The sequence below is a fragment of the Lichenostomus cassidix genome, chromosome 21, assembly GCF_008360975.1.
Source record: "Lichenostomus cassidix isolate B80296 chromosome 21, HeHo_3.0, whole genome shotgun sequence".
NCBI lineage: Eukaryota > Metazoa > Chordata > Aves > Passeriformes > Meliphagidae > Lichenostomus > Lichenostomus cassidix.
Window position 1 is genome coordinate 4,014,957 of NC_139501.1, and position 27,247 is coordinate 4,042,203.

A 27,247-nucleotide genomic window follows, 5' to 3' on the forward strand; every position below is an offset into this window, starting at 1 on the left:
TGAAATTATTTTGTTTGTGATAATGCCTGTGGTTTTGCTGTGAGGTGGAGGGCAATGATGTATTCAATATTGGCCTTTATGCATGCTATAGCCTGAGGAGATTCTTCTCTGACTAGTTGCTTGCCAAATTTCATTGTGAAATTGAAGTTGGTTTTGCCTTTGATAAAGATGATGATGAAAAATAGGTTGTTTTATTTTGTACATACTAAACTTTTAAACTCTGGGAAGTCACATGTAGCTTGATGCAAGTTTTTCCAGGACTGAGACTGTTCTCCAGACTCTGGTTGGAGGCATGTTTTCAGGCTGAGTTCTCAACCCCAGAAAAAGAAGATATGTTTCCTTTTTGGTTTTTGGTTGGGTTTTTTGTTGATTTTTTTTCTTTTTTTTTTCTTTTTTTTTTGGTGAGGACTTGAGCCCATGTCCTTCTTTGCACTCTACCCCTGCTAGACACAGTCATGTCTGATGCCTGGCAGCATGTTACAGAAAGTGAGGCAAGATGGCTGTGCTCTTTTACAACCCTCAAAACATCTATTTGGGAAGTCTTTCTAGTGTTAGGTGACTACATTGTGATTCACATCCAACCCAACACATGGCTGTCATTCTGAAATGAGGCTTCCTGTAGCAGGGAAGCTTAATTCCTTTCAAAAACTGCTTGACAAATTGGTTTGTGTTGGATCCTGGAATCGCTTCTTTTTGAAAGAAGATTATTTGGGTTTTTTTGTTTTGGTTTTCTTTTTCTTTCATTCTTTATTTGCAGAACTAACATTAACTATGTATTTTTCTGTTTCTCCCCAAGCTTACTTGGATAGCCTTGAAGGTAATACAAATACAAACACTATTTTGGAAAGAGTTCCCCATGGGTCACTAACTTTCACACACAGTGTAAAGCAGGAAGACATGGCATTTTGGAAAAATGTTTTAATAGTATCTACTAATAAATGCCTGTGGTTGAGAAATCACAGACAAACCAGACCTTCTGGGAGTTGTGTAAGGACTGCTGTGCCACAGTTGTCTCAGCTCCCATGAGCAGTGATGGGTTGAGCTGCTGGGAGGGTTTTGCAGCCAGTTTCCAGAGGACAGGCTTTTATTTGGTGCTCCTGATCAGCTGTCACTTGATGACCTTTGCCTTGGCATTTGGGGAGCACAGAACATTTATCCCACCTGTGCAGCCAATGCCCTCTGCATTCTGTTTGCCTGCTGAAGTATTTTGATCATTCATCTTTGGAATACCTTCATGCTGAATTCCTGAGACCAACATCTCAGTATATTGCTGCTCATGCTGGAGGCACAACTGTTGATGTCAGTCTTAAACTGTTCACAGACAATTTTCTGCTGTAAAGATGGGTTTCCCAGCAGTGCAACATATTGCTATTGTCAGATTCTAGAGTCAGCTGAGCTTTCCTCACAGCTACCTGGAGGCAAGGCATGCTTTTCCTGGAGAGAATGTGTCCTTGGGGTGATCCATCCACAACTCCCCCCTGCCCTGTGGTTTTGTGTCAGGCTGAGGGCTGTTCTGTCAGCACAAGTGGGTTGAGTTCTGGGACACTGAGCTCTCCCCTTTAGGGAGGAGTTTAGGTGACATCTCCACTGATTTCCTTCCCAGAACAAGGGAGCAAGAGGATGAGAGGGGGCAGATAATCAGGTCTTAGAGATGAAAGCAAACATATTGGGGTCTGGTCTATCCAGTGACTGCTAATTTCTCTTTTACATGCCTTATTCCTCTGATCTGTTACTGCACTGATCAGCGCAGGCTTGTGACTGGATTGGAGCAGTCACAGCTCATGGCACGGTTTTGTATTTGAACCCTTCTGTTCAGGGGTTTGTAACTCAGCCACAGAAGTCCCATCTGGGCTAAATAGTTGAAGGAAAACTAAGCCCATGAGTGGACTTACTTGAAACAGTGAATTGAAAACCACAACCTGATCCATTTAATTACAAAACGTTAAAAAGAAAAAAGAAAAGAAACAAAAAAATACAGTAGAAATTTATAATTGCAAAATATAACTGTTCCTAATGACTGCTTCAATTCCAAAAAGTGAAATTTGGTAAATGGTGGTCTGTGATGATATTGGAGGGTTTTTTGCTTTGGGGTTATGTTGGGAGAGTTGTTTGTTTGCTTTTTGGGTCCCAATAGACAGGAAAATATTGAGATATGTTATGACATTACCATGTACACAGCATTAGCTACTACTCATTTGTCTGATAAAGTGAGCAGAAATCAAAGGTGATAAAATATCCAGGAACAATAGATACATCAGTTTTGAAAGTATCAAAACTATTAAAATGTATCAAAACAAATCAGCAAACACTGAAAACCTCTGTTACAGTGGTATGAGTGCAACTCTAAACTTTATTCTGTATTTTCTTCTTAAAAATGACTTAAAAATATCCATGAATGCACATGGTTTTTCTTTACTGGTCATCGCCTTGCATGCTGTGAGAGGAAAATGATGTAGAATAAAGATTTTCCTTTTAAGAGTTTGTGCCTGCTTTACTTGGAATCACAGGACTAGAACTAACACAGTGCTAGATGGAATTTGGGAAGTGTGTGACTGCTCATGTAAATTCTTGAGTTTAGCAGATGCTTGTTACGGATTTCTAATGAGATTTAGTTTTGCCTGTGATTTAGGCTCATTGTTGGACTTAGAACTGTTGTGGTTTTGGCGATTGATTGGTGGTGTTTGGGTTTTTAAGAAAGATGGGGAGAGACTTTTAGTACTTTTAGTCTGTTGCAATAGGACAAGTGGTAATGGTTTCAAACTAAAAGAAGGTAAATTCAGACTAGATACAAGGAAGCAAGTTTTTACAGTGAGGGTGGTGAGTCACTGGCACAGGTTGCCCAGAGATGTGGTAAGATGCCCTATCCTTAGAAACATTTAAGGTCAGGCTGGATGGGACTCTGAGCAACCTGATCTACTTGAAAATGTTCATGTTGGGGAGGTTGGACTAGATGACTTAAAGGTTCCTCCCAATGCAAACTATTCTACGATTCCAGGAATCCAGTCAAACTATTTCAGCAGCAGCAAAACCAGGTAGTTGCTTTCTTGATGCAGATGAAGCTCTGCCCCTGACCTTGCAGTTGTGCCAGTTTGCTGTCACTGTTTTCTCATACAATTCCCAGTCAGGGAATAGGTACTCATTTCCTTCTCATCACATCTTAGTGGCTCAAGACTCTTCAACTTAGGAACCTACTTCTCACTGGTCTTACTGGTATGCCTCAGCTTCTTTTTGTTTCTGTTGTAGTATGCACTTTATAAAAAGATGACGCAAGCTGCCATTCTTATCCAGAGCAAATTCCGAAGTTATTATGAGCAGAAAAAATTCCAGCAGAGCCGACGAGCCGCGATGCTGATCCAGCAGTACTATCGCAGCTACAAAGAGTGTGGGAAGAGGAGGCAAAACCGTCGGGCAGCCACCATTGTACAACAGAAACTCAGGTGAGTCCTGGCGTTGTTGATGCTATTGGGAGCTATATATATTGTTCCTGTGCTCTTTGAGGCTGTGCTGTGCTTCACAGACAAAGCCCAGTGGGAAAAGGACTGTGGTTCGTAGGATAATTATTCTTGCATTTAGTAGTATTCTCCCCAGTTTTGCCTGCACTTCAGTGTTGGGGTTTTTTGTGTTTAGAAGCAGTCTGCTTACCAAGAAGCAGGATCAAGCTGCTCGCAAGATTATGCGGTTTTTACGACGCTGCCGCCACAGGTACGACACTATCTTTTGGTATCTGCCCTTCCTTAGAGCAATGTGACAATATTCAAGTATGTCTGCAATGAGTGCATTGTAAATGTAGTAGAATCAGCTCACTACAGAGCTTTTAATCAAAGAACAAAGCTGAGCTGTTTCCAAGATGCACTGTCAAAAATGAAACCTTTAACTTAGGACTGTTGGTGAAAGAGAATTGTGTACAGCTCCATTGCTTATAATGTAAAACAGCCTGGGTTGTTTGACTTCAAATGCTGGACTTGATGAAGTCTGGAAAATCAGATTGTTAAATCATAACCACAGCTTCTGAGTGCTGCACAAAACATTCACGGTATGTGGGAAAGTGCAAAATGTGATGACATCTGGTGTGTGCTGGAAATGCCTTTAGTTTGGTCACAGAATCATTTGGTTGGCTCTCCTCAAGTGTGTGTTCTCTTCGATGTGGGTAGGTGGGATGTGCAGCAGAGCAGCACAGGTTAGTTCACACCAGCCACCCACAGGCTCAAAGATCAACCAGCTCCTGCCAGCCTGGAACAACACAGGCTTGCCAGAGTGCGCCCCTGTGGCAGCCAGCACTGCCATACCAGCAGGGTGTTTGGTTTGGCTTTTAGCTGAAAGGATCCCCCTATATGAAGAAGTTAAAAACTGGGACTTTGCCTAGATAGTGGTGAATTCCAATGTTTCTGATTCTGCCCCCTCCATTCTCACTCCCCATGCATTTCATCCACTCAGGAGCTGGTCACACCTGATGCATTTTGAAGCACATTTAGTTCAACCTAGTGATGTTTAACAAGGAGAGCTCTCAGGGAGGCATGTGACAGACTCTTGGTTTTAGAAACAGACTCAGTCCTTATTGCAAGATTTTGGAGCTGCACTTCGCAGGAGATCAGTGTGGTTCATGCTATGGAAGGACATCTTCCCTGCAGGGTCAATGGAAAGTAACATGTGTGAACACGAAAGAGGGCTTTGTAGTTCCCAGGGTGATTACAAGTGCACTTGAAACAGCCACAGTTATTGATAAAGAAGCACAAGCAACTTCTTGCTTTCAGCAAGGCATATGGAAGAGACCAAAGGGTTTGTTTTCTTGTGTTTGTCGTGTAGCAGATCTTGGAGGTTCAGAACTTCTGTATCCTCTCAGATCTGCTTGAGATCCAGGCAGTCCCTGGGGGAGCTAGATGCCAAGTTTCCATCCATGGAGGCTCTGGGGTCAGCATGGCAGAGTGTCTTGGAGCCAACTCAAACACAGCCCAGAGAATGCCTCAGGGCTGGCTGTGTCACTGGGGTTCCCACCAACATCCAGGATGTGCCATGCACTGGGCTCAGTTAAGACTCTAGCTGTTGAGTAACACAGATTCTCCAGGGCTTAAATTCTTGACTTCAGCTCATTGCCTTCCTCTTTCTCAGTGTCTTCTCTTCAATTTGTAGAGACATCCTGCTTATTTACACCACTGAAGTTTGCAGGCAAGACCCAGGGTCAGTCTCCTCTCTCCAGCAACGTGGTCTCTGCTCTGGGCTTCCCTGCAGGATGGATTTAGCTCTTGGGGATTTCCAGACAGGAATTCAGGCTCAGGAGGGATTCACTGAACTTAGGCTCTCTCTAGCTCACATCACATTGTGCAGTGCTTGAATTTCTGCAGCAGTGCAGTCCTGTCCATGTCCACAGGCACTTTGTTACTGGTTGTGGTTGCTTGGGAATTTTTCCGTGGTTCTTGACTAGGGTGCAACAAAAGGAAAAAGTGACTTGCTTCCACTGAAGATATTAACTATTAATCAAAACTGCACTGGTTTTCCTTCTAAAATAAAAACAATCACAGGGCTGTGGTCACGTACCTTCTCCAAGCAGTCATAAGAGTTTAAAACTGTGTTAATGTAGCTATTATTAGTAATTGACACAAATTTAAACAGGAGCACTGTAGCATTGGTAAATGCTAAAAGTAAAAGCAAGACTTACCAAAATGACATAACTATCATTCAGAATGTGGTTGAAAAATACATACATTTACTTGTGTAAACCACTGAAAGGAAAGGAAAATATTGTATTGGAAATTATACAGATCATCTGCTTAATAGGACAGAGTTTCACTTGCTCCAGCATCTCAGCTGAGTGAGACTGACCTGTTTGCTTCTTTACTCCCTCCTGAGGGGCAGATCCCTGCGCTTTCCCTGGCACAGCAATTTCCTGGTGAGAGCACCCTCACCCATTCCTTCCCAACCTTGGCTCTGCAACCCCCTTTCTGAGCTGCCTTGTGGTGCAGATACACTGGGGTACCAGGTGGAATTGCTTCCTTCTCACCTGCTCTTTCTCAAGCTTTCAGAATTTTCTTTGTGGCTTACTGAAGACATTATTCCTCCCTGCTTGAGTTTTCTTGCTTACCGCTTCCTAAGGATGGAATAATAAAGCTTAGGATGTAAATTTCAGATCATTTCCATGTAAGCCTCCTAATTATATCCCTTCAGTCTCCCATGTGTCCAATGTGACACACAGGGTACAGCATATGAGGACAGGACTGCTACTTGGGTTAAGAGCCCCACACACTCTTTTCTGTTTGTTGGAATCCCATTGTGATCTCCTCTTGTAGTGCTCAAAATTAGCACACTGCTGCTATAAACAAGGAATTCAGAAAGCCCCGGTCTCCAGAAAGAAACACTCCAGCCATCCAAGCTCCTGAACATCCAGGGGTGAGCCATAACAGCTGACACCTAATGTTAATTAATTCTCTGAAGTATAAAAATGGCACAATGGAGCCACTTGTTAAACCACAGTGCCTTGTCAGTGCAAGGGTTATAAATGACAGCTATTTTTGGAAAATCTGAGGGAGTGAGAGAAAAGACAGCATGCACAGGAACATCAAACAAACGGGATCTTGTAGCAGATTTCTGTCAGTTGATAGAGCTGGGGGAGGAGGCTGCAAAAGCCAGTTGTAAGGAGAATGAGCTAAGTGAGAAGGCAGTAAATCCTTAAAGTTCAGAAATTCAGCCTTCAAAAATAGAATGGTTTAACCTAGGTTTTTGTCCATGAGCAGATTCTCTTGCTGGGCCAAAAAATTACTCTCAAGAGCTTATTCTGTAGCCTTTAGGTGAGATTTATGCGGGGTTTCCCCCGGCAACCGTCTGCTTGGTGGGGCCTTTTTCCTGTTTAAAATTAATCAAAGTCTACTTTAAGCCAGTTATGAGAGCTCTTTCTCTGCTTGCATTCAGAAGAGCTGAAATGGTCATCTCATCCTGGTTGGCTTAGTAACTTTTTGGCACAAAGACTTAATATCTCAAATGTGATTCTGATCATCTTGAGGATCTGAACTCCTGAACTTAACATTTATTGCCTGACCAGAAGGTATTTCAGATGTTTTGGGAGAGTTAATGAGAGGCTCTGCAGTTGGAGCTCTCAGTTGTGGATGCATAGATGTTGATGAAAATCAAAAAGGAAATGTAAGTTTTAGTTGAATGTACTCTTAGAGAAGATATTGGAGCTCTAGTAGCTGAATATTCTCAGGTGTCATGGAGACAAAAAGAATCATTCATCAGCAGGAGTCATTCTGACTGTCAGACATGTATTGTTTCCTTTTGTCTGAACAAAACTCCCCCATATTTATCCATCTGTTGTCATATTCTCAAAAATCTGGTGGAAAACATGCATCAGCATAACACAATATCAGCATAACTTGTTACAGAGGTGTTGGTTGTTGAGAATGAGAAACAGAAACTCCCTGGCTTCCCAGGAGAGCTTCACCCATCTTCCCATGGTGCCCAAACCTGTCAGCTTGTACTTGACTAACTTCCAGCCTAAAGCTTGCCCTTAACACCTCCTGTGAGCTGAGCTGCCTCCAGGTTCACTGTCTTGAGGCAGAACCAAAGCTTTTTGCATAGTTAATGATTTTGGAAAGACTCCACCTACTTAGTGATCCCCAGATGGGACACATCTGGAGCTGCAAGGAAATCTGGGAGCTCTGAAGTGGGTTTGGCTTTGCTGAGCTGAATCCATGTATGATACAGTCAGCTTGCACTGGTAAGGTTACCTCCTATTTCCCGTTTTTTCTCTGATTTGTAGGAAACTTTTACTCTCCTGGGGGATATCTAGACCATAGCTAAACTGGAATTACGATCTGCAGTGTTTTCTATGGACTAGCACTTGGAATGAGATAGGAAAGAGATGATTGCTGGAGGGGAAGGCAGGATGCAGCTAGGAATGCCATGGGGATGAGAGTGTTTGGTTTATTCTACTTGCTTATAACTTTCTGCCCTAAAGCACCTAAACACAGGACTGCTCTTCCCTGGTAAAGAGGAGTCCCATAGGCAGGAGTGGGAAGGGTTCTTTCTCTCCAGGCAAGCAGAAGTGCTGTCTCCTCCTCCCTGAAGTGAAGCTCTGGGTAAGGTATGGTTGTTGCCATGTGTGTCTAATGGCTCTTTGGTATTGTTTTGCACTCTGAAGCCCTCTGGTGGACCATAGGCTGTACAAAAGGGTGAGTGTAGCTGCCTGCTAGCCAGTTCCTCTCTTCCATTTTAAATATATTTGCTTTCTGCTTGCTTGCATGGGGCTGCGGCCGAGATATGCCAGTAAGTTTCACCTCCATTAATTATATCAAAGAATCCTGTATAAACTAACCCTACTGCAATGACTAACACTGCTGCTTTTGTAACAGGACAGAGCTCTGCAGTAGATGTTACCAATGCATGAATGTGTGAAAAAAGACATGTATATTCACATGGGCATGCTTAGATGGCGTTGTCAGTGGGGTATTTTTTCAGTATCCAAAATGGCTGTGAGTAGATGTTGGAATTTGACAGGGTCTGCACTCACACACACTCAGTGAGTTCTGTTGTCATGGACTGCAAGAGCATTCAGGGTAGATTGTAGAAAGCTGCAGTACAGGTGGAGCCTACTCTAGTTGGGTATTTATTTCTGTCTGAGCCAGATGGAAGCAGAAGAGCTCCTCACACTGCTTTTTACTCTCAGAAGTGGTTAAGCATCAGTGCTTATCTTCTAGAAGTTGGTCTTTGGTAAGTTACACATCTGGCTGCCCTAAAAGGCCCAGCTTTTTGACAGCTGTTTCTCTCATTTATTAATCCACATATTGGGAAGGAAAGCAAAAAAAATGAAGATGTGTTATAGTAAGTGTCAAAAGAACTTCTGTTGGGAGTCTCGTTCTCAGCTTGAAGGCTCCACTCACCTGTGTGCTCAGTCATATCAGTGGCTGGTTGGCTGTGTGACAGCAGGGTGGGAAGAGGTGGATGTTGCCTGGAATCAAAAGAAAAGCTTTGCAAACAATATTAAAGGGGTAATATAAAGAGCAGTTCTTTAATGAAAGCTTTCAGGTGCACAAAACATAGGTATGTGTGTGCATGGCATAGGATTTCTACAATTTATAAGGTTAATTAATTAGTCTATCTAGCAGGTACATCCAGTAGGAGAACAGTTGCCCTGGTGATCCACCCTTGGGCCTGCCCATTGGAGTATCCCCCTTTGCCCTGTATCTTGTTTTGACTCTCAAATGCTGGTGCAAAACAAGATGGCCTTGTTAGAAATTCTTTTTTTGGAAACAAGACTAAACAGAATTTCAGGAGTGTGACATAATGTGTTAGAAAGGATTAGCTATTGTTCTAAAGTGTGAAAAAGGGTAAGAAGGTGCTACAAGCTATAAAACTATATATTAAAAATCTACAAAGCTACAAAAATATGCAAAAGGTAAAAATCTTCAGGCATCAGTGGGAGAGTTCCCGTGGCAGGTCTCTCAAGGCATGTGCCTCAGCTGCCAGCAGGCTGCTCTCTTCATCTCACACCTGAGAGGTTGTTAGGGCAGCAGGGTTTTGGTCAAAAACTGCCATCAGAAACATCACCATTTGTGTGTCTATAACTACTGTTTTCAGCAAAGGAGGGGTGGCCTGGACTCCTGATTCCGTGTAACTTTCTGAAAAGAAAACCACATTGTTGATCATGGAGTTTTATTGACTTGGAATTGTAGAGATCATTGTCAAGACTCAAGAGTGAGAGCATGAATTGGGCTTAAGCCTGCTGGAGACACCAGTGTTTGTTTAACTATTCAGGCTAACAAAGAAGCAGCAGCTAATGACATTTGCTTCTGAACTATAACTTTTATGCTACCATTTTTTGTTTTACATCCTCAGTTTTTTACAAGTTAAAATTTGGGATTTTTACTAATGACAGATAAAGTAAGAATTGGATGAAATGAGGGCAAAGGCCCAGATGTGCCCTGAGGGCAGACTCTGCAGGGACTGCTGTCAGCAAAGGCCACTTGTCAGTACTGGAGGAGAAACAGTTGTTGCACTTTTAAGGCTTTGTGTATGTAACAGCATATGACAGATTACCAGGAAGCAGATTCTGGAAATTTGGTAGCATTTGTAGGTTTTGTCTGGAATGATGTGTGATTGATGTGGAAATGGGGGTGCTCTCTGTCTGGAAGAAGTAAACTGAGCTATCTCAAAATGTACTGGCTGCTGTTCTGCCAAAGTAAGTCCGTTATAGCAAAACATTCTTTGCTGCTTTTCATTCTGATAACACCCTGTGTGTGTCTGCTGTTGGTGTTCACACACACATGAGGAGTATTCCCAGGCCTGCTGAAGTGCACAGGCTGGCACAGCCTCTCGTGCTGAGGGAATGCCTGGAAACGTGTCTGTCTGTGATACACAGATTGGGTGTTTTCTGTGCACTGCTGTTGGAGTGTGCAGATAAGTGATTGCAGCATTTGCTCCTGGGTTTCAGTTTTAAAACCTTTCCAGTTTTTTTTCTGGATTTATTTGGGTGATATTACACCAGGATCAGTAAAGAGGGAGAGGCAGGAGATTTTACTGGCCAGCTCTTGTGAGACAAGACTTGGTATCATTCTGCAGTAGAAATTAATGTACCTTCTAGGGGGAGAAAACCCCAGCAAGTAACAGTTTTCATCTCAAGGAAACCTGCTTCACTGGAGGGATTTCAGCTACTCACCATGCCCCACTACACAAATGTTTGGCTGCGTATCAGTCACACCGTCCTCAGTAGCCTCCTGTGAAGGAGAGTTTTGCTCCCAGTCCAGATGTAGATGAGCAAATTGCATAGCTACTTGCAGTCTGACCCTCTCTGCCCTGCCCTTGGCAGGAGGTGATCTGGAGCAGATCACAGGGAACAAGTCTTCGCCATCACTAGAGGATGACCAGTCAGGCACCTTCTGCCTAGAGCAAAACTTCTGTCCTCTCTGGGGCTGAAGCAGTGCACTTTTTACCTGTGCTCATGGGTAATAAAAACTGTATTTATTCTCCTTTCATGTATAAATAGACCCCTTCCCCCACCACGTGCTCACTGTTGGATTTAATGCTGCTCTCTAGTTTTGGGGAGTAAGCAGCATCTGAAGTCAGTTCTCTGGTAAGTACAGCTGCAATTCATACCTGAATAAACGACATCTGCTGTGTTTTGTTGTTCTGTGCATACTCTTCCCTCTTTCGACATTTTAGCAACAAACCTTTTCCTATTCCTGTGCATCTAGGACTTTTGTGGTTTTGGTGTGGTTTTAATCCGTGCTGTGCAGCAGACATTGCACTGAGGTACCTGGTTTCTTGCATCTCTTAGTAAGATTGAGAATGGGGGAAAATTCTAAGGGGTAGGAAAGTCCCATTTGTTTGAGTTTAGGACGATGTGTGAAAATGTCATATTGGGATATGCATCACTATGTCTGCAACAAAAGTTTTCAAAGTAATTTCTTTTTTCATTTACCTCCTGCAGGGGCTGAATGTATTTGGAGTGCAGATGTGTGTGTTAAATTGCAGACCACGTGCTCTGGGGTGTCATTCTTATTGGGCCTTTTTGTCTTTTTTGTTTTGCTGCCTAAATGAGGTATCTGGAAAAAGGCAAGATCTCCCTTGTCTTAAATGTCCCACAGGCTATTTCAGCTCTCAGAGCAACAGGTAACTCGCCAGCCAGCCTTCTCTGGCTCTTGCACCCTGTCCTATAAACTGATCTTCAGCATTTGGACTCATTCAGCATTTCCCTGGCTGGGCATTACGGAGTCACTCTGATGAAGCAGCTTTGTGTTCGCTTTACCCATGAAGCCATCGTTTGCTGTGACATTTTCTGAGTAGGGCTGGTTCATTTGCTGACAAATGTACAGGACTGGGGAGGGCACGGGGAGAGGAGCTGCCACTCGCTGGGGCTGTTGCTTTCTACATTGCTTCAGCACACACTGATGCACCCCCTGTACTGTGTCCAAGTGGGCAACATGGTGTGAAGGGCAGACACTTTGGCTGGCTGCAGCACTTTGGGAACCAGGATGTATCTCCCAAGAGTAAGGGTTCAAAGCTCATGTTAGAAATCATCTTCTCTTCCCTTTCTGTATGTCAGCACCACGGCTGTGATTTCAGACACCTTAGTGGTCATCTCTATTGCACGTGCTTTTTCCTTCCATCTGCTCTTCAGCACTTGCAGAGGGAATAACTTTGTGCCTTAGCAGCGCTTACTCTCTAGAGAATATGTTATTTGAGGAGATGTTTGTTCAAGTCTTCATCAGTGCAAAATCAGATGTATGGTCCTTGCAGTTTTGTGCATGGTTTCAGAGCTGCTGGCATAGGATGGTGCTTTTTGTTTGGAGACCTGCAAAAGCCAGGGCCTGTTTCCCATTCTGGGGTGCTCTACTTGCAGCTGGGCATCACTTGAGCTGCCCTCACTCCAGGCTCCATTCAGCTGGAGACACTCCCAGAAGTGATCCAAGACATCCTGACAGTGCTTGCAGACTCCTGGAGAGGTTTGCACTCCATCCAGCAGCACCTGGCCTGCTGCTGTCACTTCCAGAGCCTTCATTTCCTCTGTTGTTTAAAAAAAAATGAGTCTCGCTGCAAGTTTCCCAAACTGGATTGAAACATCTTCTCTAAGAACATCCTTTCTGCTGTTCCATTCTCTAAATCCCAGTAGCGTTCTTTTTCCTAGAGCAGTTTATTAATGCTTGTATCTGCAAATGCTATGCTTTGGTTCTCTTCCCCTGCCTCAGTTTAAGAGTGGAAAAATGTTAACCAAAGAAGATTGCCTTGTAGCATGAAGGCAGCGCTATTTTGTTCACTTAAAATCTCTCCTAGCAGCACTTACTCAGAGGATTTCTGTTCTCAAGGGTCTTAATTTGTCCAAAATTCTTCCCTGGTGAAATTGTATTTTTTTAACTGCAGTTGAAAATTTTGAAGGTTTGTTACAGTGAGTGTTAATGAAGAGAAAATACCAGCCTCTGCTATTGACATTTTGTATTGTTGTAACCAAATCAAATCAAAGTGACACTGAGTGAGGAACTCAAGAGGGGAAGAGTTAAGAAAAGACTGAAAGGACTTCTAAGACACAGGAAAGGCTGCAGTACAGACTATCCAAGAAAGAATTAATTGGTTGAAGGCAATTAGTTTCAGATTCTCTTGACAAAGCATTTCAGATAAGGTAAATGGATTACCTTGATCTGGTATCTACCTTAATGCTTGCACTGGTTCTGGCACCTCCTGTTTATCATGGTTTGAGGAAGCAGCATGGTGTTCACTTCAGCACCTCAGTGCTTCCCCAGTGACACTCCAGCCATGGATTTGGCTCCATTTTTGGTAAAATTTGGAGGTATTTCACTTCACTCTGGCTGTGCCTGCTGCAGAGCCCATGGTGAGCAGGGCTGCCCTGCACCAGCTGCCAGGAGAAGGAAGAGCTTCCCTGGCATCCCTGGGCCAGCTCTGGAGAGAGGAGGAGAGACTGACAGCTGCAGACTGGAAATTTCCATATCTACCAGGCAGTGTGTCAGTGGAGTAAAGGACTCACAGTACCTACCTGCACTCCCATCAGCAGTGAGACACAAGCACTATTACATATCCTAAACACAGAGATTAGTTAATTAAAAAAATATGGTAGCTTAGTGAATTTGCATCGTCTTGAGGCATAAGTTTGTAAATGCTGTGGAATGCAGAGTTTGTTTTAAGCCATTACAAACTAAATAGCATCTTTCAGTAGTGTACCCGTGGTAGATTTCAGTTTGTACCTTCAGGGAAATTCTGTACTATTATGTGCCAGTGTTTTTAGCAGTAATTATTACACCTGCATGTAAATGATGTAAATCACACCTGACCAAGGAAAGTGTTGCAAATGCAAAGCATTTGACACTGTCCCCTGTGACATCCTTGTCTCTAAATTGGAGAGACATGGTTTTGAGGATGGATAAGGAACTGGCTGGATGATCACATGCAGAGTTGTGGTCAGTGGCTCATGGTCCACGTGGAGGCCAGTGATGAGTGGGGGTCAGTAGTGGGGCCAGTACTGTTCAGCATCTTTGTCAGTGACACAGACAGTGGGATCAAGGGCACACTGAGCAAGGTTGCTGACAGCACTGAGCCTGTGTGGGGCAGTCACACTCTGGAGGGAAGGGATGGATCCAGAGGGACCTGGACAGAGTGGAGAGCTGGGGCAATCCTCACAAAGTTCAACAAAGTAAAATGCAAGGTCCTTCACCTGGATTGGGGCAATCCCAGACACATGGACAGGTTGGTTGGTGAAGTGATTGAGAACAGGCCTGTGGAGAAGGACTTTGAGTCATGGTTGATAAAAACCTCACCATTAACTGGCACTGAGCACTCTCAGCCCAGAAACCAACCATGTCCTGGGCAGCATCCAAAGGAGCATGGGCAGCAGGGGAAGGAAGAGATTTTCCCCATCCTCTCTGGTCTTGTCAGACCCCACCTGCAGTCCTGCACACAGTTCTGGTGTCACCAACATAAGAAGGACATGGAACTGTTGGAGCAAGTCCAAGGGCTGCTGTGAAGTTGATAAGAGGACTGGAGCACCTCTCCTGCAAAGACATGCTGAGACAGTTGGGGCTGCTTAGCCTCGAGAAGAAAAGGTTGTGTGGAGACCTCACAGCACCTTCCAGTGTCTGAAGGGTGCTACAGGGAAGCTGAAAGGGGACTCTTCATCAGGAATTCTGGTCACAGGACAAGGAGTAATTGATACAAATTGAAAGAGGGCAAATTTAGGTTAGATACTCGGAAGAAATTCTTTACTGTGAGGATGATGAGACACTGGAATAAGTTGCCCAGAGAAGGTGTGGTTACCCCATCCCTGTAAGTGTTCAAGGCCAGGTTGGATATGGCCAAGTGGAAGTGGGAGATGTCCCTGCCCATGGCAGGGGAATTGGGACTAAATGATCTTTGAGGTCCCTTCCAACCCTTTACCTTCTATGATTCTGTGATTCTCTATTTCTGAACAGGACCTGTATTAGTGCAAATGCTGAGTGCTGCAGTAACTAACTTCTGTTGGCATGTGTGTTCCAGGCAAACAGATGCAATAGTTCTGCACCAGTACAGATATTGCATGCTGTAGGTTGAAGTTTGCAGCAAAGCATGTCTTGCATTCTTCCAGCAAAAGTGCTTCGTTAGTGTAGCCCTTGCATGTGAAGTGCTAAAGTAAGGAATAGCATGTCTCAGTGAAAGAGCCACCAGCTTTTTTAATGTGCATGTTCTCAGTGAGAGATCTATAATAACAGGTTAATTTTACATTGCAGTACTGAAGTGCAACAGAAAACACTTGGAAGTTGCACTGCAAATCATGCATTGATTGATGGTATCTTAAACACAGTTAATCTAAGCCTTACAAATTGTCCATTGCACAGAGGCACAACACCTTTTCTAGCACAGCACCAGGGATTTTGGCTCTCCTGCTTGTAAATGGTGCACTAGTAGAAATATTAGTTATAAATTCAAGGGAAAGGCTGCTTTTCTGCTGCAAGAAAATAAAACTACGTATACTGAAGATGAGTAGCTTTGTTTTGGCTTACTGTGCCAGCCCTTCTGTAATTCCTGCAATGAAAAGGGGACCTGGCACGAAGAACCCCAATGAACTTATGTAGAACACAGGCTGTCAGCCTGAGTAGAGGCTTGTTGCTGCCTTCAGTGCAGTGCTGAAGCCTCCACTCCCTTGATGTCAACAGGCTCTTTTAGACACCAGCTTGTGTAGAGCCAAAATCTTCCGGCAGAAGATTTCTCTGTAAAGTTGTAGCAGGCATTAAGGCTCAGCACAGCACTGTCCAAGCAGGACCTCAGAATCCCTGGTGCTGTTGGCTGCCTTGTCCCTTCCTCAGCCTGGGGACCAGAGCACTGCTTGGCACCTGACAGAGCCTTCTGGGCTCCTCTGCTGGGCTCAGAGCTCAGGAATGCCAGGGTCCCCTCAGCTGTGGCCTTCAGACTCTGAAAACACTGAGTGCATTTGGACTAGCAGAGCCCTCTGTCTTTCCATACATGATATTCTCCAGCAGTGGAATTAAGATAATTAGCAGAGGTCTAACCTGAATACAAGTTAGTCTGATTTGACCTCTGTTGGCCAGATTTCACAAATACCAAGAATGTATTTGAGTGCTAGAGCTTTGAGTCAGCTAAAACAGAGGTAAAAGCAGCCAGCTCCCTTTTCACTGTGGTTCTGCATGTGGTACATGCAGAAAAAGGAATAAATACAGTGGTGAAATGGAGGTGTATTAATAGAGATCAATTTATAGCCTTCATTGTATCTTTATATTAGCAGGCTGTTGCAAGAGCCAAAAGAAGATGTGTGGGTGAAAGTCTACACACCATAGCTACAAACTGTCACTGCTGCTGCTCAGCTCTCCTGACACGTTTTATTACTTTTATTTACTTGGGCTTTGTTAAATTCTTTCACTTGTAGCTGGCTGCATTACACACACTTGCATCTCTGACAGTGTTTTTTGTACTATACCTTTGCTATTTGTCCTTTCAAATTTTTGCAGCATAACGTGAGCACTTGAGCATGTACCTGGCTTAGCTGAATCACCTTCTTTTTTTAGCCGTAATTTGCTCCTTTCGCGGGGGACTTCCCCTTGCAGGAGCAGAGGGAGGACACATGGAGACAGGTGGATCTCACTGCAAAGGGATCTCACTGCAGAGGAACTCCCTGCAGGCAGAGGCAGAGCCAGCCCCAAGCACAGCTGGGCACCCTTGGGTTTAGGGACAGCACAGGAATGCCCCTGGATTTGGTGTGGCTCCTCTGCACTGTCACACAGCCAGGTTCTCAGCCTGAGCAGAGGGTTTGCTGCTGCCCCAGCTCCTATGCAGAGCTCTGTTTCACTCGATGGGATTGAAATTATTCCCTTCTCTTTATCCTTTAAATTTAATTTTTTACTTTTTCAGCTTTCAGTGATGGTTTAGTTCTTGTGCTGGCGAGTTAGAGGAGGTAATGTATGGCATGCATTTGAGAGTTGAGAAATGGGGCATCAGGCCACATCTAGGAAGAGTGACTTCCACACCATAGGTTTGTCTCCCTTGGCACACAGCATCCAGCATCCTGCACTGCTGGGAAAACACACAAATATACTACCAACAGCATGGTTAAAAAATACAGACACCAGTAGCTGGAGTGCTTGTGAAACAAAGTACCTTTCTTCACGCCCATTCCGGTTCTTCTGCTTGCACATAAACACTTTCTTGTGTGAGATTCAGTATCAACACCAGGCTTCCTTTCCAAGCTGGACAGACTGATTTTCCCCCACTGTGCTGTCACTGCCTCAGCACTGTGAGGAGAAAAGGGGTCAGCACTGAACAGCCCTTTTCAATAGGGGACAAATAGGTGACAAATAGGAAGCAGCTGTAGGGTCAGGCAGTGAGCAGCTGTCCAGGAAACCCCAAGCAGTCAGGCCAACACCACAAGAAAGCCCAGCTGTAGTTGCCCATACTGGGGAGAAGCAGTGGCTGGAACCAAATGTCTCTCTCCAGACTGTTTGTCTGGATCTCCAGTGGCCCATTCTTGCACTTCCAACTGTTTATGGTGTTGGGAAGGTGTTTCCCTCCTGTCGTGTCTCTGGGAGTTGGCTCTTCTGCACAGGAGGTTGGAGTGATAAATCCTTTTGATTGCTCTGTCTTCGAGAGATTTGCAATAGAAGTGTTACATAGCTCCTCTTTGTTTTTTCAGAGTGAAAGAATTGAAAAAGGCCAAGGAACTTGAAGATACGCAGCAGCATCCCGTAGCAATGTGACATTGCTTTTCAGACTGTTTTCATTTTCTGTTTTTAGCAGAGACATGCAACAACAACAAAAATACCCACTGCAGTTCTGGAAATACCAGCTGCAGGATTTTAACAGTAATGTTTTGGTCATTGCATTTGCACTTTCATGGACAACTTTTAATTTGTTCAGCAAGACATCTTGGAACTCAATCTTCTGTTGGATCGTGGGGAAAACAAGACACCAGGAGGAAATCGTGAGTTGCTTCATTCTCCGAGAAGGAAGGAAGAAGCGATTAATTATCCTTTTCATATAGGGCTGTATTAAACAACATGTGGAACTGTACAAATATTATACCAAAAATATTGTTCAGAAAAGGTGGGAATGCACAAGCAACACAAGAATGCTGTTCCTGCACCTGTCAGTCATCTCCAAGAAACTGAAGCTTTGAGAGTCTCAGTGGAGGGGCTTAGATCAGTACATCTTTATTGGGTCCATGCATCCTCATTTCCTTCGCACTCCTGTCCTTTGTGTTTTATTTAAACCTCTACAGCACACTTAATGCAACTTTTTAAATCTGCAGGTTTTTAATACATCCCGTGGGAACTTACAGGAGGGGTTGGTGTATGAGAGACACAGGTATTGCATGAGGAACGGAGAGAGCAGCTTAAACAAGTTTTACACTTTTTTTTTTTTGGTATTTTTACTAGAACCTGCAAACATATCAACTGTCACGTACTTTCTCTCATATTCAGCACTTTATTTTCTAGCCTTACCTTCATGTACTATTGTTTTAATTAAGTTCTTAAATAATTTGTAAAACATGTAGCTTTTTCTCTTATGTACTTGTCAAACCTCTTGTCATTTTGCAGAGTCACGTACATATGTTGCCTGGACATTTTATGCCACCTAAAGATCAGTGGTGCTGCATTCTGGCCAGTAAATTTCTTATTTTGGCTACTTCATCAAAATCTGGGCAGTTTCTGTATATATAGAAGGTAGAAATGGAAAATGAGAAAAAATATTTGAAAGGGAATATATTGATTAATTACTAAATATTTTATTCACAAAGGGTCAATAACTTGGCAAGATAAAATTATTATTTGTATAGTTTTGTCTGAATGAACGAGAAGAGTGTGGATGTATTGTTTGTACATATTGTATATATTAAAGAGATATGTGCATGAACTCAAGAAAAAGAAATGAACAAAGCAAAGCATTAGTGGCTATGGTCTGTAAAATGAAACAAAAACTTTATTTCACTATAAGAAACTTTATTTTAAATGTTCTTTAGAAGAACATTTTTGCTAAAGCATGACTAAATGGCAAAAAAAAGAGCTACTGTATTTAGACTTAGGAAAAAAAGGCAGAGCAACATTACTTTAAAAAAAAAAAAAAAAAAAGAAAAAAAGGATATGTTTACATTTGATTTTGGCTACCAGGAGTTTGGTTCAGTTGGGTTTAATTTATGTATTCCTTCCTTCTTTTTTTTTACCCCCGTCTTTTTTTTTTCTTTTTTTTTTTTGCCAATGGTGCCAAGTAATGTGAATGCTAATATTGCTTAAGAAAATTAAGTTACTTTTGCAAAGCAGATAATCATAAGAGTACAAAAACCGTATCTAGCTTAACACCATACACTCACTCCAATAAAGAACACTTAGAATGAACATAAAATGAAAAAAAATAAATAAATAGTACAAAAGTAGAAAATATGTTTCACATTTTCATATCTCCTGCTGGAAGTCAGAAAATGTAATAAAAATTGCACAAAAAATTTTAAAAAATTAAGTAAAACTTAAAAAAAAGATGCAAACTGATCCTGTAGGGGTGTCATGGTATATTGCTATTTCCACATAGTGAGGAGCCAAAGAAATTAGAATTTTTTTTAAATTGAACTACTAATTTAAAACTGTCACAGATTCTCAACAATGGGAACCAGTTCTGATCTTCATTACACAGGAATGTAAGGGAAGAAACTCCTGAAGTCCGTGTCATTACTCGTGGGTCACGTACATGTGTCTGAGATCAGAAACTGCTCCTGTCTGTTTGTCTCGCTCGTGGCAGTTGAAAATTTCTGAATGAACTTGTGTAAATTTGAGATTGTTAGTTTTGGAATAGTTGTTCTTGCTTGATCCCGGCCACCAACTGCAATGTTTAAACGCAAGGCTTGTTGTGAAGCCAAAAAATATTCACACATAAGAAGCTTTGAAACTGGTGTCTTTAAAAGAAGAGTAAAAACAAAGATTGTGGCAAAAAAACTGGGGTCAGTGCTCTTGGTGCCTTTTCTATAATTGTACCTGTTTTTAATTACTTCTTTTCACTGCCAGCATTGAATTACAGTAGATGTGCTATAGCTCATTATCAGAATTCTCTTGTACATTTCTGAACTGCTGCTTTATGACCTGATTCAATTAAAAAAAAAAAAAAGGGAAAAAGGCAAAACGAATGGCCTGGCGCTCGCACTGTGCCTGTGGGCAGCCTCACAGCCTCGATTTACTGTCTGCAATTGGAACTTTAACCATTAAATTTTCCTCTCACGCCAAAACAGAACAGGAGATGCTGAAGAATCTCCTTTGGAATGAATTGGAAATGCTCTGTATTAGTACTGGAGGAACTCTTGACATTTTGAAACTGAAATATTGCACCCATTAACCAATATGTGACAATATAGAATTGATCTGTTCCTAACAAGAGTAGTGACCTCAGTGGAAATGTTTTAACTCCATGTCTTTACAGAAAACGATTCAGTAATATACAGAGCTATTTCAAATTACTCTTCCAGATCCATGGGCCTGGTGGTGTATCTACTAATCTAGATCCTGCTTCAGCCAAACGTTTAAGCCTGTGCTGGTGGATAAACATGCAGGCAGTTCTGCAGCACAGCTCCAGGACTCCTGGCATGCTTGAAGCCAAGTGCAGCTCCCAAGTGCTTTGTTGTGTCGGGCAGTAACCCTTCAGTGTGTCACTGGGGAGGGAGGAGCACTCCCCCCGCAGTGAAGTGATTCTTAGATCCCTCTTCTTGGTTGTGGAACTTAATATTTTCACCTAAGATAAGTAAGTGCAGCTTTCTAGGAAAATTCAAATTCCCAAGTGCCAGGAGCCAGATCTTCTGTCTTCTGATAATGGAATCGCTCCTTTGTGAAACACATTCGACAGCAGTAATACTGTGTGAAAGAAATACAGAATATAACATGAACCCCCTCTCTGGTTGCACGCTTATGGCAGTTCCACACAATAGCTGGTGCCCAATGGGGGGTCCCCAAGACTTGCATGTAAAACTAGTATAGATGTCTTCTCTTTTGTAAGTTTTATTTTTGTAACTGTGCATGTAAAGCATCACTGAATCAATGGATCTGTTGAAGAACTCAGCTGCTGGAACCATGCAAAATGTTTTGAATTGCCCTTAAAATATGGAAAATGTTTTCTGAATGCTTTATATTCTTTCTGCTGTAAATTAAAAAAGAAAATTTCCCCATACAAAGTGTGTGCCTTCTTCTGAACACATCTCTTCCATCCTACTTTGAGAGCAGTGTAGTCTTTTAGTCACTGCAAAGAACCCCAAAAAAAGAAAAGTTTCTGCTCTACATGACCTGCTTGTAAGTGTATTGCATCTGATTTCTTAGGGTTTATAGTGTGACAGTCCACAGCCTGCCTGTGAGCAGATGCAGCCCCTGGGCTTTGTTTCCAGCTCCTCTTCAGTTGACAATCACTTCCAGGCTTTTTCAGGAGAATCCATATAGAGCTGGCAGCAAAATGCTAAACCCTACAGTGTACACAAGGCAGGCTCAAATCTTGGCAGATTCAAGAGGGCTGCTGGTGCAGAAACATAAAAGGTCACAATTAATAATACAATTAACTGAGACACAATCATTGCACTAATCAATACGTAATTTACATGAACTGGTCCTCAAGAATGAAACTTGTACCAGACTACAAGGCCTGCCCAGCAGGCAAACCAGGTTTAATAAATTAATAATCTGGTCTGTCAAAGACTGTTAGTTCCATTATGAGTAAATCCTCCCAAAACCCTGCTCCACAGCAGATGAGATTTCATTAAGAGAATTTCTTCTTGACTGCAAAGAAAGTTTAATTTCTCTTTAAGAATCAACATTTAACTCTCCAAATTGCTCTCAGATGCTTCCCCATTTTTCCATTTTACGTGGCTGTTAATTGCTGGGTTCTTCTCTACCTTCATAGCGGGTTGGCCATGTCCTGAAAGCAGACAGACACCTGCGAGCTGTGTCCTGACTCCCCCACCTCGTCCCTTATCCCCGAGCGCCCGAGGGAAGAGAACTAGAAGACCAAACAAGAGGGAAAAAAAATGCCTAGGGTGAGATAAAGTCTAGTAAGTGCAGGGAAAAAGGAAAACAAAAATCAGAGCACGTAGTTCAAAGGCAGCCGCTGCCTCCCTCCCGCCACCCCGTCAGTGCCTGGCGGAGGTCGATGTTCCCTGGCGGAGCAGCCCCGAGTTTCCACGGGGACACTGCCAGCAGCAGCCGAACGAACAGCGTGTGACCGGCCGTGCTCTGAGCACCGACAGCACCGACAGCGCCGTGCTTGCGGGGCGAGCACCGGCTGCAGCCCCCGGGACACGGGCCAGCGAGCCCGGGGGTCCCGAGTGACCCTGCAGCTAGGGCTGGGGACAAGGACAAGGACAGCCCCGGCCCGGGCTGCAGGGAGCGCGCGGACACGAGTGACAACACCGTGTGTGTGTGTCTGTGTGTCTGTGTGTCTGTGTGTCTGTGTGTCTGTGTGTGTGTCTCAGTGTGTGCGGTGTCAGTGTGTCGCCGTGTCCCCGTGTGTGTGTCTCAGTGTGTCTCCGTGTGTCCCCATGTCCCCGGGTGTATCTCAGTCTATCCCCATGTCCCCATGTCCCCGTGTGTGTCTCCGTGTGTCTCAGTGTGTCCCCATGTCCCCGTGTGTGTGTCTCAGTGTGTCCCCATGTCCCCATGTCTCCGTGTGTGTGTCTCAGTGTGTCCCCACCCCACCCCCCACCCCACCCCACCCCCCCACCCCTCCCCGTGTGTATCTCAGTGTGTCCCCATGTCCCCATGTCCCCGTGTGTGTGTCTCAGTGTGTCCCCATGTCCCCATGTCCCCGTGTGTGTCTCAGTGTGTCCCCATGTCCCCGTGTGCCACCCCACCCCACCCCCCCACCCCACCCCCCACCCCACCCCACCCCCCACCCCACCCCACCCCATGTCCCCATGTCCCCATGTCCCCGTGCCCGTTGCCGTTGCCGTTGCCGTTGCCGTTCCCGTCTCCGCCCGGGGCGCCCCCCAGCGGCCGCACCGCCCCAGCGGCCTGCGGGGCTCGGCCATGGCCTGGCCCCATCCCGGGCCGCGCCCCAGGCCGCTCCCGGCCCCGCTCCCCGATCCCGCCCCAGACCCCTCCCCGGTCCCGCCCAGCTCCCCGCCCTTCTCCCTCCGGCAGACCCCGCCCCAGTCCCGCCCCGGGGCCAGCCCCGCGTTTCGTCAGCGCGGGGCGCCGGGCGCAGTTCCCGCTGGACCCTCCCGGGCGCTGTCGCCTCGGCCCTACCGCCGTCCCACCGGCAAGATGTGAGTGCGGGGCGAGCGGGGGGCGCTGAGGAGCGCTGAGGAGCGGGCAGGGCGGCGGCGGGAGGAGGGCCCGGTCCGGCCCCGCGGGCTGGGGCTCCGTGAGGCGCTGCGCGGAGCGGCGGGCGCGGCCGGCGGAGGAGGCCCGGCCCGGTGCTGGCTTGGGCCGCCGCCCTGAGGCGCTGCTCGGCCGTACCGGGGCTCAGGGCCGTACCGGGGCTCAGGGCCGTACCGGGGCTCCGGGCCGGGCTGGGCTGCGCTGGCCTGGCTGTCCCGCCAGCCCCGGGCGCTCTCAGAGCGGGTCCGCCCTGCCGGAGAGCAGCTGCCGGGCACCGGGGCGTTGCTGTGTTGGGAAGCTCTCAGGAAGCAGTGTCATTTCCGAGGCTGTTCACCTGGGACTGGCACTGAAGGAGCACCGACGGGTGGCGGCAGCGCCGAACAGTGACACTGTGCTGTGCAGAGCCTGCTCGGAGCTTTGCCCCGGTTCACGCTCAGTCCATGCGAGTTAGAAGCCAATGTTTAAATGTGTAAATACAGGAAACAGTCAGACTTGGCTCTCTGTAGTGGCAGGATGCACTAAACAAGCGTCTGATGTGGAAGAAGTAAGAACATGGAAAAGGAAATTGAGTACAGATAGTTCTGGAGATACGCATAAAAAAACTGGCAAGGCAGTGAAAAGGTGGTGAGAAGTGTGTACAGAAGCTCTTGCAATCATTACAAAGATGCAGAGTGTTGTGGCTGGTAAAAAGAACTCTGTTATGGATTCAAAGCTGACCAGAGGTAAATTCTTGTATTTGCCAAATACTTTTTCCTTCTGGTGCTTTCTCTTGCTCCGTATCAACCATTTAAAAAGAATATAGAAGTATTGCTGGAAAATCACATAATTAGAACAAGTATTAAGTTTTTGTATTTAACATTTTGTAAGCTACTGTTGCTTGAAACTTAGTGCTTGTGTTCATGTGGGAAAACAAGAAAATCCCTGAGCCCATGCTTCTCACTCTTTGAGCCCTGTGGACCATTGTTGGAGCTGTCCTGTGCCTCACTGCAAAGTGTGGTATCAGCAAGCCACTGCTGCCTCTTAGCACAGCAGGCAATTTGTTGACGAGATGCTTGGGACACTGAATGACTTGTGCCCACTGTCAGCTCTTTAAACACCATTTCTTCAGTAAGAAACTGCACTGTATTTATTCCAAGGATACAAGTTCCCAGTTTTGAGGACTGTCAGATGAATACTGATAATTTTCTTTTCTGCAGGTCAGCCAACGTCCCTCCAAGCTCAAACATGGCTGCTAGCGGCAGTCGTCGGCTTCAGCAGACTCAGCACCAAGTAGATGAGGTAAAAGTCAAGTCTGACAGCAGTGTCATCCTCTTCCTTCAGGAAACCTATGTTAATAGAAGGGATATTTTTGCCAAAGCAGTTTCCCCTTCATTATACGAAGGGGAAGCAGAGAGAAATTCCTAGTGTCCAAACAATAGCTTCAGTCTTAGTGCTTGAGGATTTGGCGTAAGTAAAGATAAAACCCTTTGTTTACAGAGAACAAGGTTTTCTCTCATCAGTAGCCATGAGGCCTGACTGCCAAATGTGATTTTTGTGGAGTCTAAAAGCCAGGCTGGCTGGCAAGTATTTTTTGATGTGGTTTACTATCAAGTTTGTATGCCTCAGCTCCTTCTGATGTGACTTAGGAATTATTTCCCAGGTTTGAAGGAATGCCAACACTACTGCCTTTTTACAGTAGGCATTAGGGGCTTCTAGCCACGGGTGAACTTCAGAGTTTTGTTTAAGCTTATGACTGCATATATTAAAAAGCAATAGCTCCTGCTTCAGAGAAAACACTGAGTACCACATGTTGCTGTCTATTGGCTGCAGTTATGTTCCACTGTGTATCACACAACTGGTACCTTACTGTAAGCACTGAACTGCTGTAGGTTGTTGGCATCATGAGAGTGAATGTGGACAAGGTGTTGGAGAGAGATCAGAAGCTGTCAGAGCTGGACAACCGCGCTGATGCCCTGCAAGCAGGAGCTTCCCAGTTTGAGACCAGCGCAGCCAAGCTGAAGAGGAAGTACTGGTGGAAGAACTGCAAGGTAATCTTGGTTTGTGTGCTTGTAATGCTGTTACAGTTGTTGTTTCAAAAGGCAGAAGAAAAAGTTACTTTAGCTAATGTTATTTAAGTTACAGCATCTAGTTTTTAAAGCATGGCACAGTGGCTGGGTGAAGTAACAAAAAGCTGCATTACTGGCCATGCTGCCCTATACAGGATCTTCTCTAAGATAGTCATGGCCAGAGGGGAAGCATGTCAGTAATCTGAGGGTTTGAGAAACAGGAAGAAAAGACTAAAAATGCATAGCTTGAATTAATGTGCGGGAAGTATTAGAAAGTGAAAGAAGCTCACTCAGACTCCTGTACTTGTAGCTGTTGCCAAAAGTTGGAATCATCTTTGGTGAGTAACAAAGACAGCTTGTGTATTTACTTGGGACAACTTTATGTAGAGAAACCCATATTGCTCTGTTTGCCTGTGTGCATGGCCTGCTATCTCTGAGTGCTAGTTTGATTTTAGATTGAGCTTGCTGACTGAAGAACCTTTGCTTGCCACACTAGATCTGACAAACAGTGCTAAAAGTCCCCTGCAGGGGCTATTTCCTGTACCCTGAGGGGCAGTTGATGCTGTTGAATGGTTTATAATAAGTGTTGTATGGCTTTTTTTCACAGATGTGGGCAATATTGATAGCTGTTGTTGTCATTATCATCGTCATCATTATTGGTAAGTTTGACCAAAATGGGGATTTTGCCTAGATTTGGACTGAATGGTGTTAATTCACTGACTGGTACAGTTTCAGCAAAGCCAGGATACTCAGATGGAAGTATACCCAACATTAATTTGAAATTAATTTGAAATAGCAGCGATGGATTTAACAACCATTGCATGCAGTGAGTGGCAAACTGATCATGTGGGAGCTCCAGTACTGGAATCTCAACCACGAGTGACAAAGGTGAAAGTGAAAATAGCAAGGACTTGGAAACCAGGAACAGACTTGGGTTTTTTTACAGCTGCCTGTTGCGGAAGTGTAACATGAGATTCCACACACCTTCCTTGTCTGAGAGCTGTTATCATCTGCCTGGGCTTCCTGCTAGAGGAACCTTTTCTGTGGCAGTTGCAGGTGCACTGCCATACCAGGGAGGCTTTGTGGAGAGGTTTTGCTGCTGGGTGAAATGAGGCTAACGCTGGGTTAGGATAGAGAGCAAGGGAACGTGTGGTTCATTCCATGCATTTGAGTCCTCATGTAATGGCCAAGTATTTAATGGGAAGACAAAGTTTTTAAGTTTGTGCTGTAACACAGTAACAAACACTGCAGTGACCACTGACATCAGAGACAGTCCTGCTGTGCAAGCACAAAGGAAAACTACAACTAAGAAAACCAACACAGGCAAGTTCTTAGATTTAAGGGATTAAAGAGGGATTTATCTGTATTACCTTAAATTTTTAAAATACAGGACTGTTATGGTGAGGGGCTGAAGGACATCACCCAACCTTTTTCTTCTTTTTGTAGTCTGGAGTGTGTCTTCATGAGTTACAAGAAGAAACTCAGATCAACCGAAGGTGCCTTTGAGAATCTTCAAGCCTCTCCACTTCAAACCTGCTGCCTTCTCAGCCCATCTACTGCTGTTTAAAGCAAAACTATTTTGATTACCGAGATGTTAACTAACTTTACTGGTCGCCTTAAGACACTCCTGTCATTAATTACTAACCAGCACAGCTCGCCGCTCGCTCGGTGCCTTAGCCAACCGGGGCGGGCTCGGCTCCGGGCTACCGCTCTGGCCACGCCCCTCGCTCGGCCACGCCCCTCGCTCGGCCACGCCCAGGGGCGGGGCCGGCCTTGCACGTGGCGGCGGGGCAGGCGCGCGCACGGGGGCCGCGTGCGGCGCCGCGTGAGGGGCGGGGCGGTGCCCCCGCTCGAGCCGGCCCCGCCCCCCGCGCGCGGGCTCCTCCAATAAAAAGGCTCTGACCCCGCCTCCGCCTCCTCCTCTGTCAGCGGGGCGCGGCGCACGTGGCG

At 44.9% G+C, this 27,247-nt stretch overlaps 2 protein-coding genes across 12 annotated transcripts in view; both read left to right on the top strand.

Moving 5' to 3' along the window:
- CAMTA1 (calmodulin binding transcription activator 1) overlaps positions 1-21,121 on the top strand; it is a 232,694-nt gene extending 211,573 nt beyond the window's left edge. For 6 of the 11 annotated variants that reach the window (XM_085080214.1, XM_085080216.1, XM_085080215.1 and 3 more), the window contains 5 exons: positions 797-817; positions 3,244-3,437; positions 3,628-3,702; positions 8,129-8,159; positions 17,609-21,121. In XM_085080214.1, coding sequence (XP_084936340.1) covers positions 797-817; positions 3,244-3,437; positions 3,628-3,702; positions 8,129-8,159; positions 17,609-17,641 — 354 coding nt within the window. In that variant the 3' untranslated portion in view covers positions 17,642-21,121. Of the gene's footprint in view, positions 1-796; positions 818-3,243; positions 3,438-3,627; positions 3,703-8,128; positions 8,160-11,413; positions 11,596-17,608 lie in introns of all 11 variants that reach the window. The other 5 variants (XM_085080220.1, XM_085080210.1, XM_085080211.1 and 2 more) reach the window with 5 other exon arrangements.
- A 1,717-nt stretch (positions 21,122-22,838) lies between these two features.
- On the top strand, positions 22,839-27,205 carry VAMP3 (vesicle associated membrane protein 3). The gene is made up of 6 exons (XM_085079718.1): positions 22,839-23,197; positions 24,449-24,530; positions 25,121-25,279; positions 25,608-25,635; positions 25,905-25,956; positions 26,744-27,205. Exons 1-6 carry the CDS (start codon positions 22,839-22,841, stop codon positions 26,862-26,864), a joined length of 801 nt encoding a protein of 266 aa, XP_084935844.1. The 3' UTR covers positions 26,865-27,205.
- The last annotated feature ends 42 nt before the right edge of the window (positions 27,206-27,247 follow it).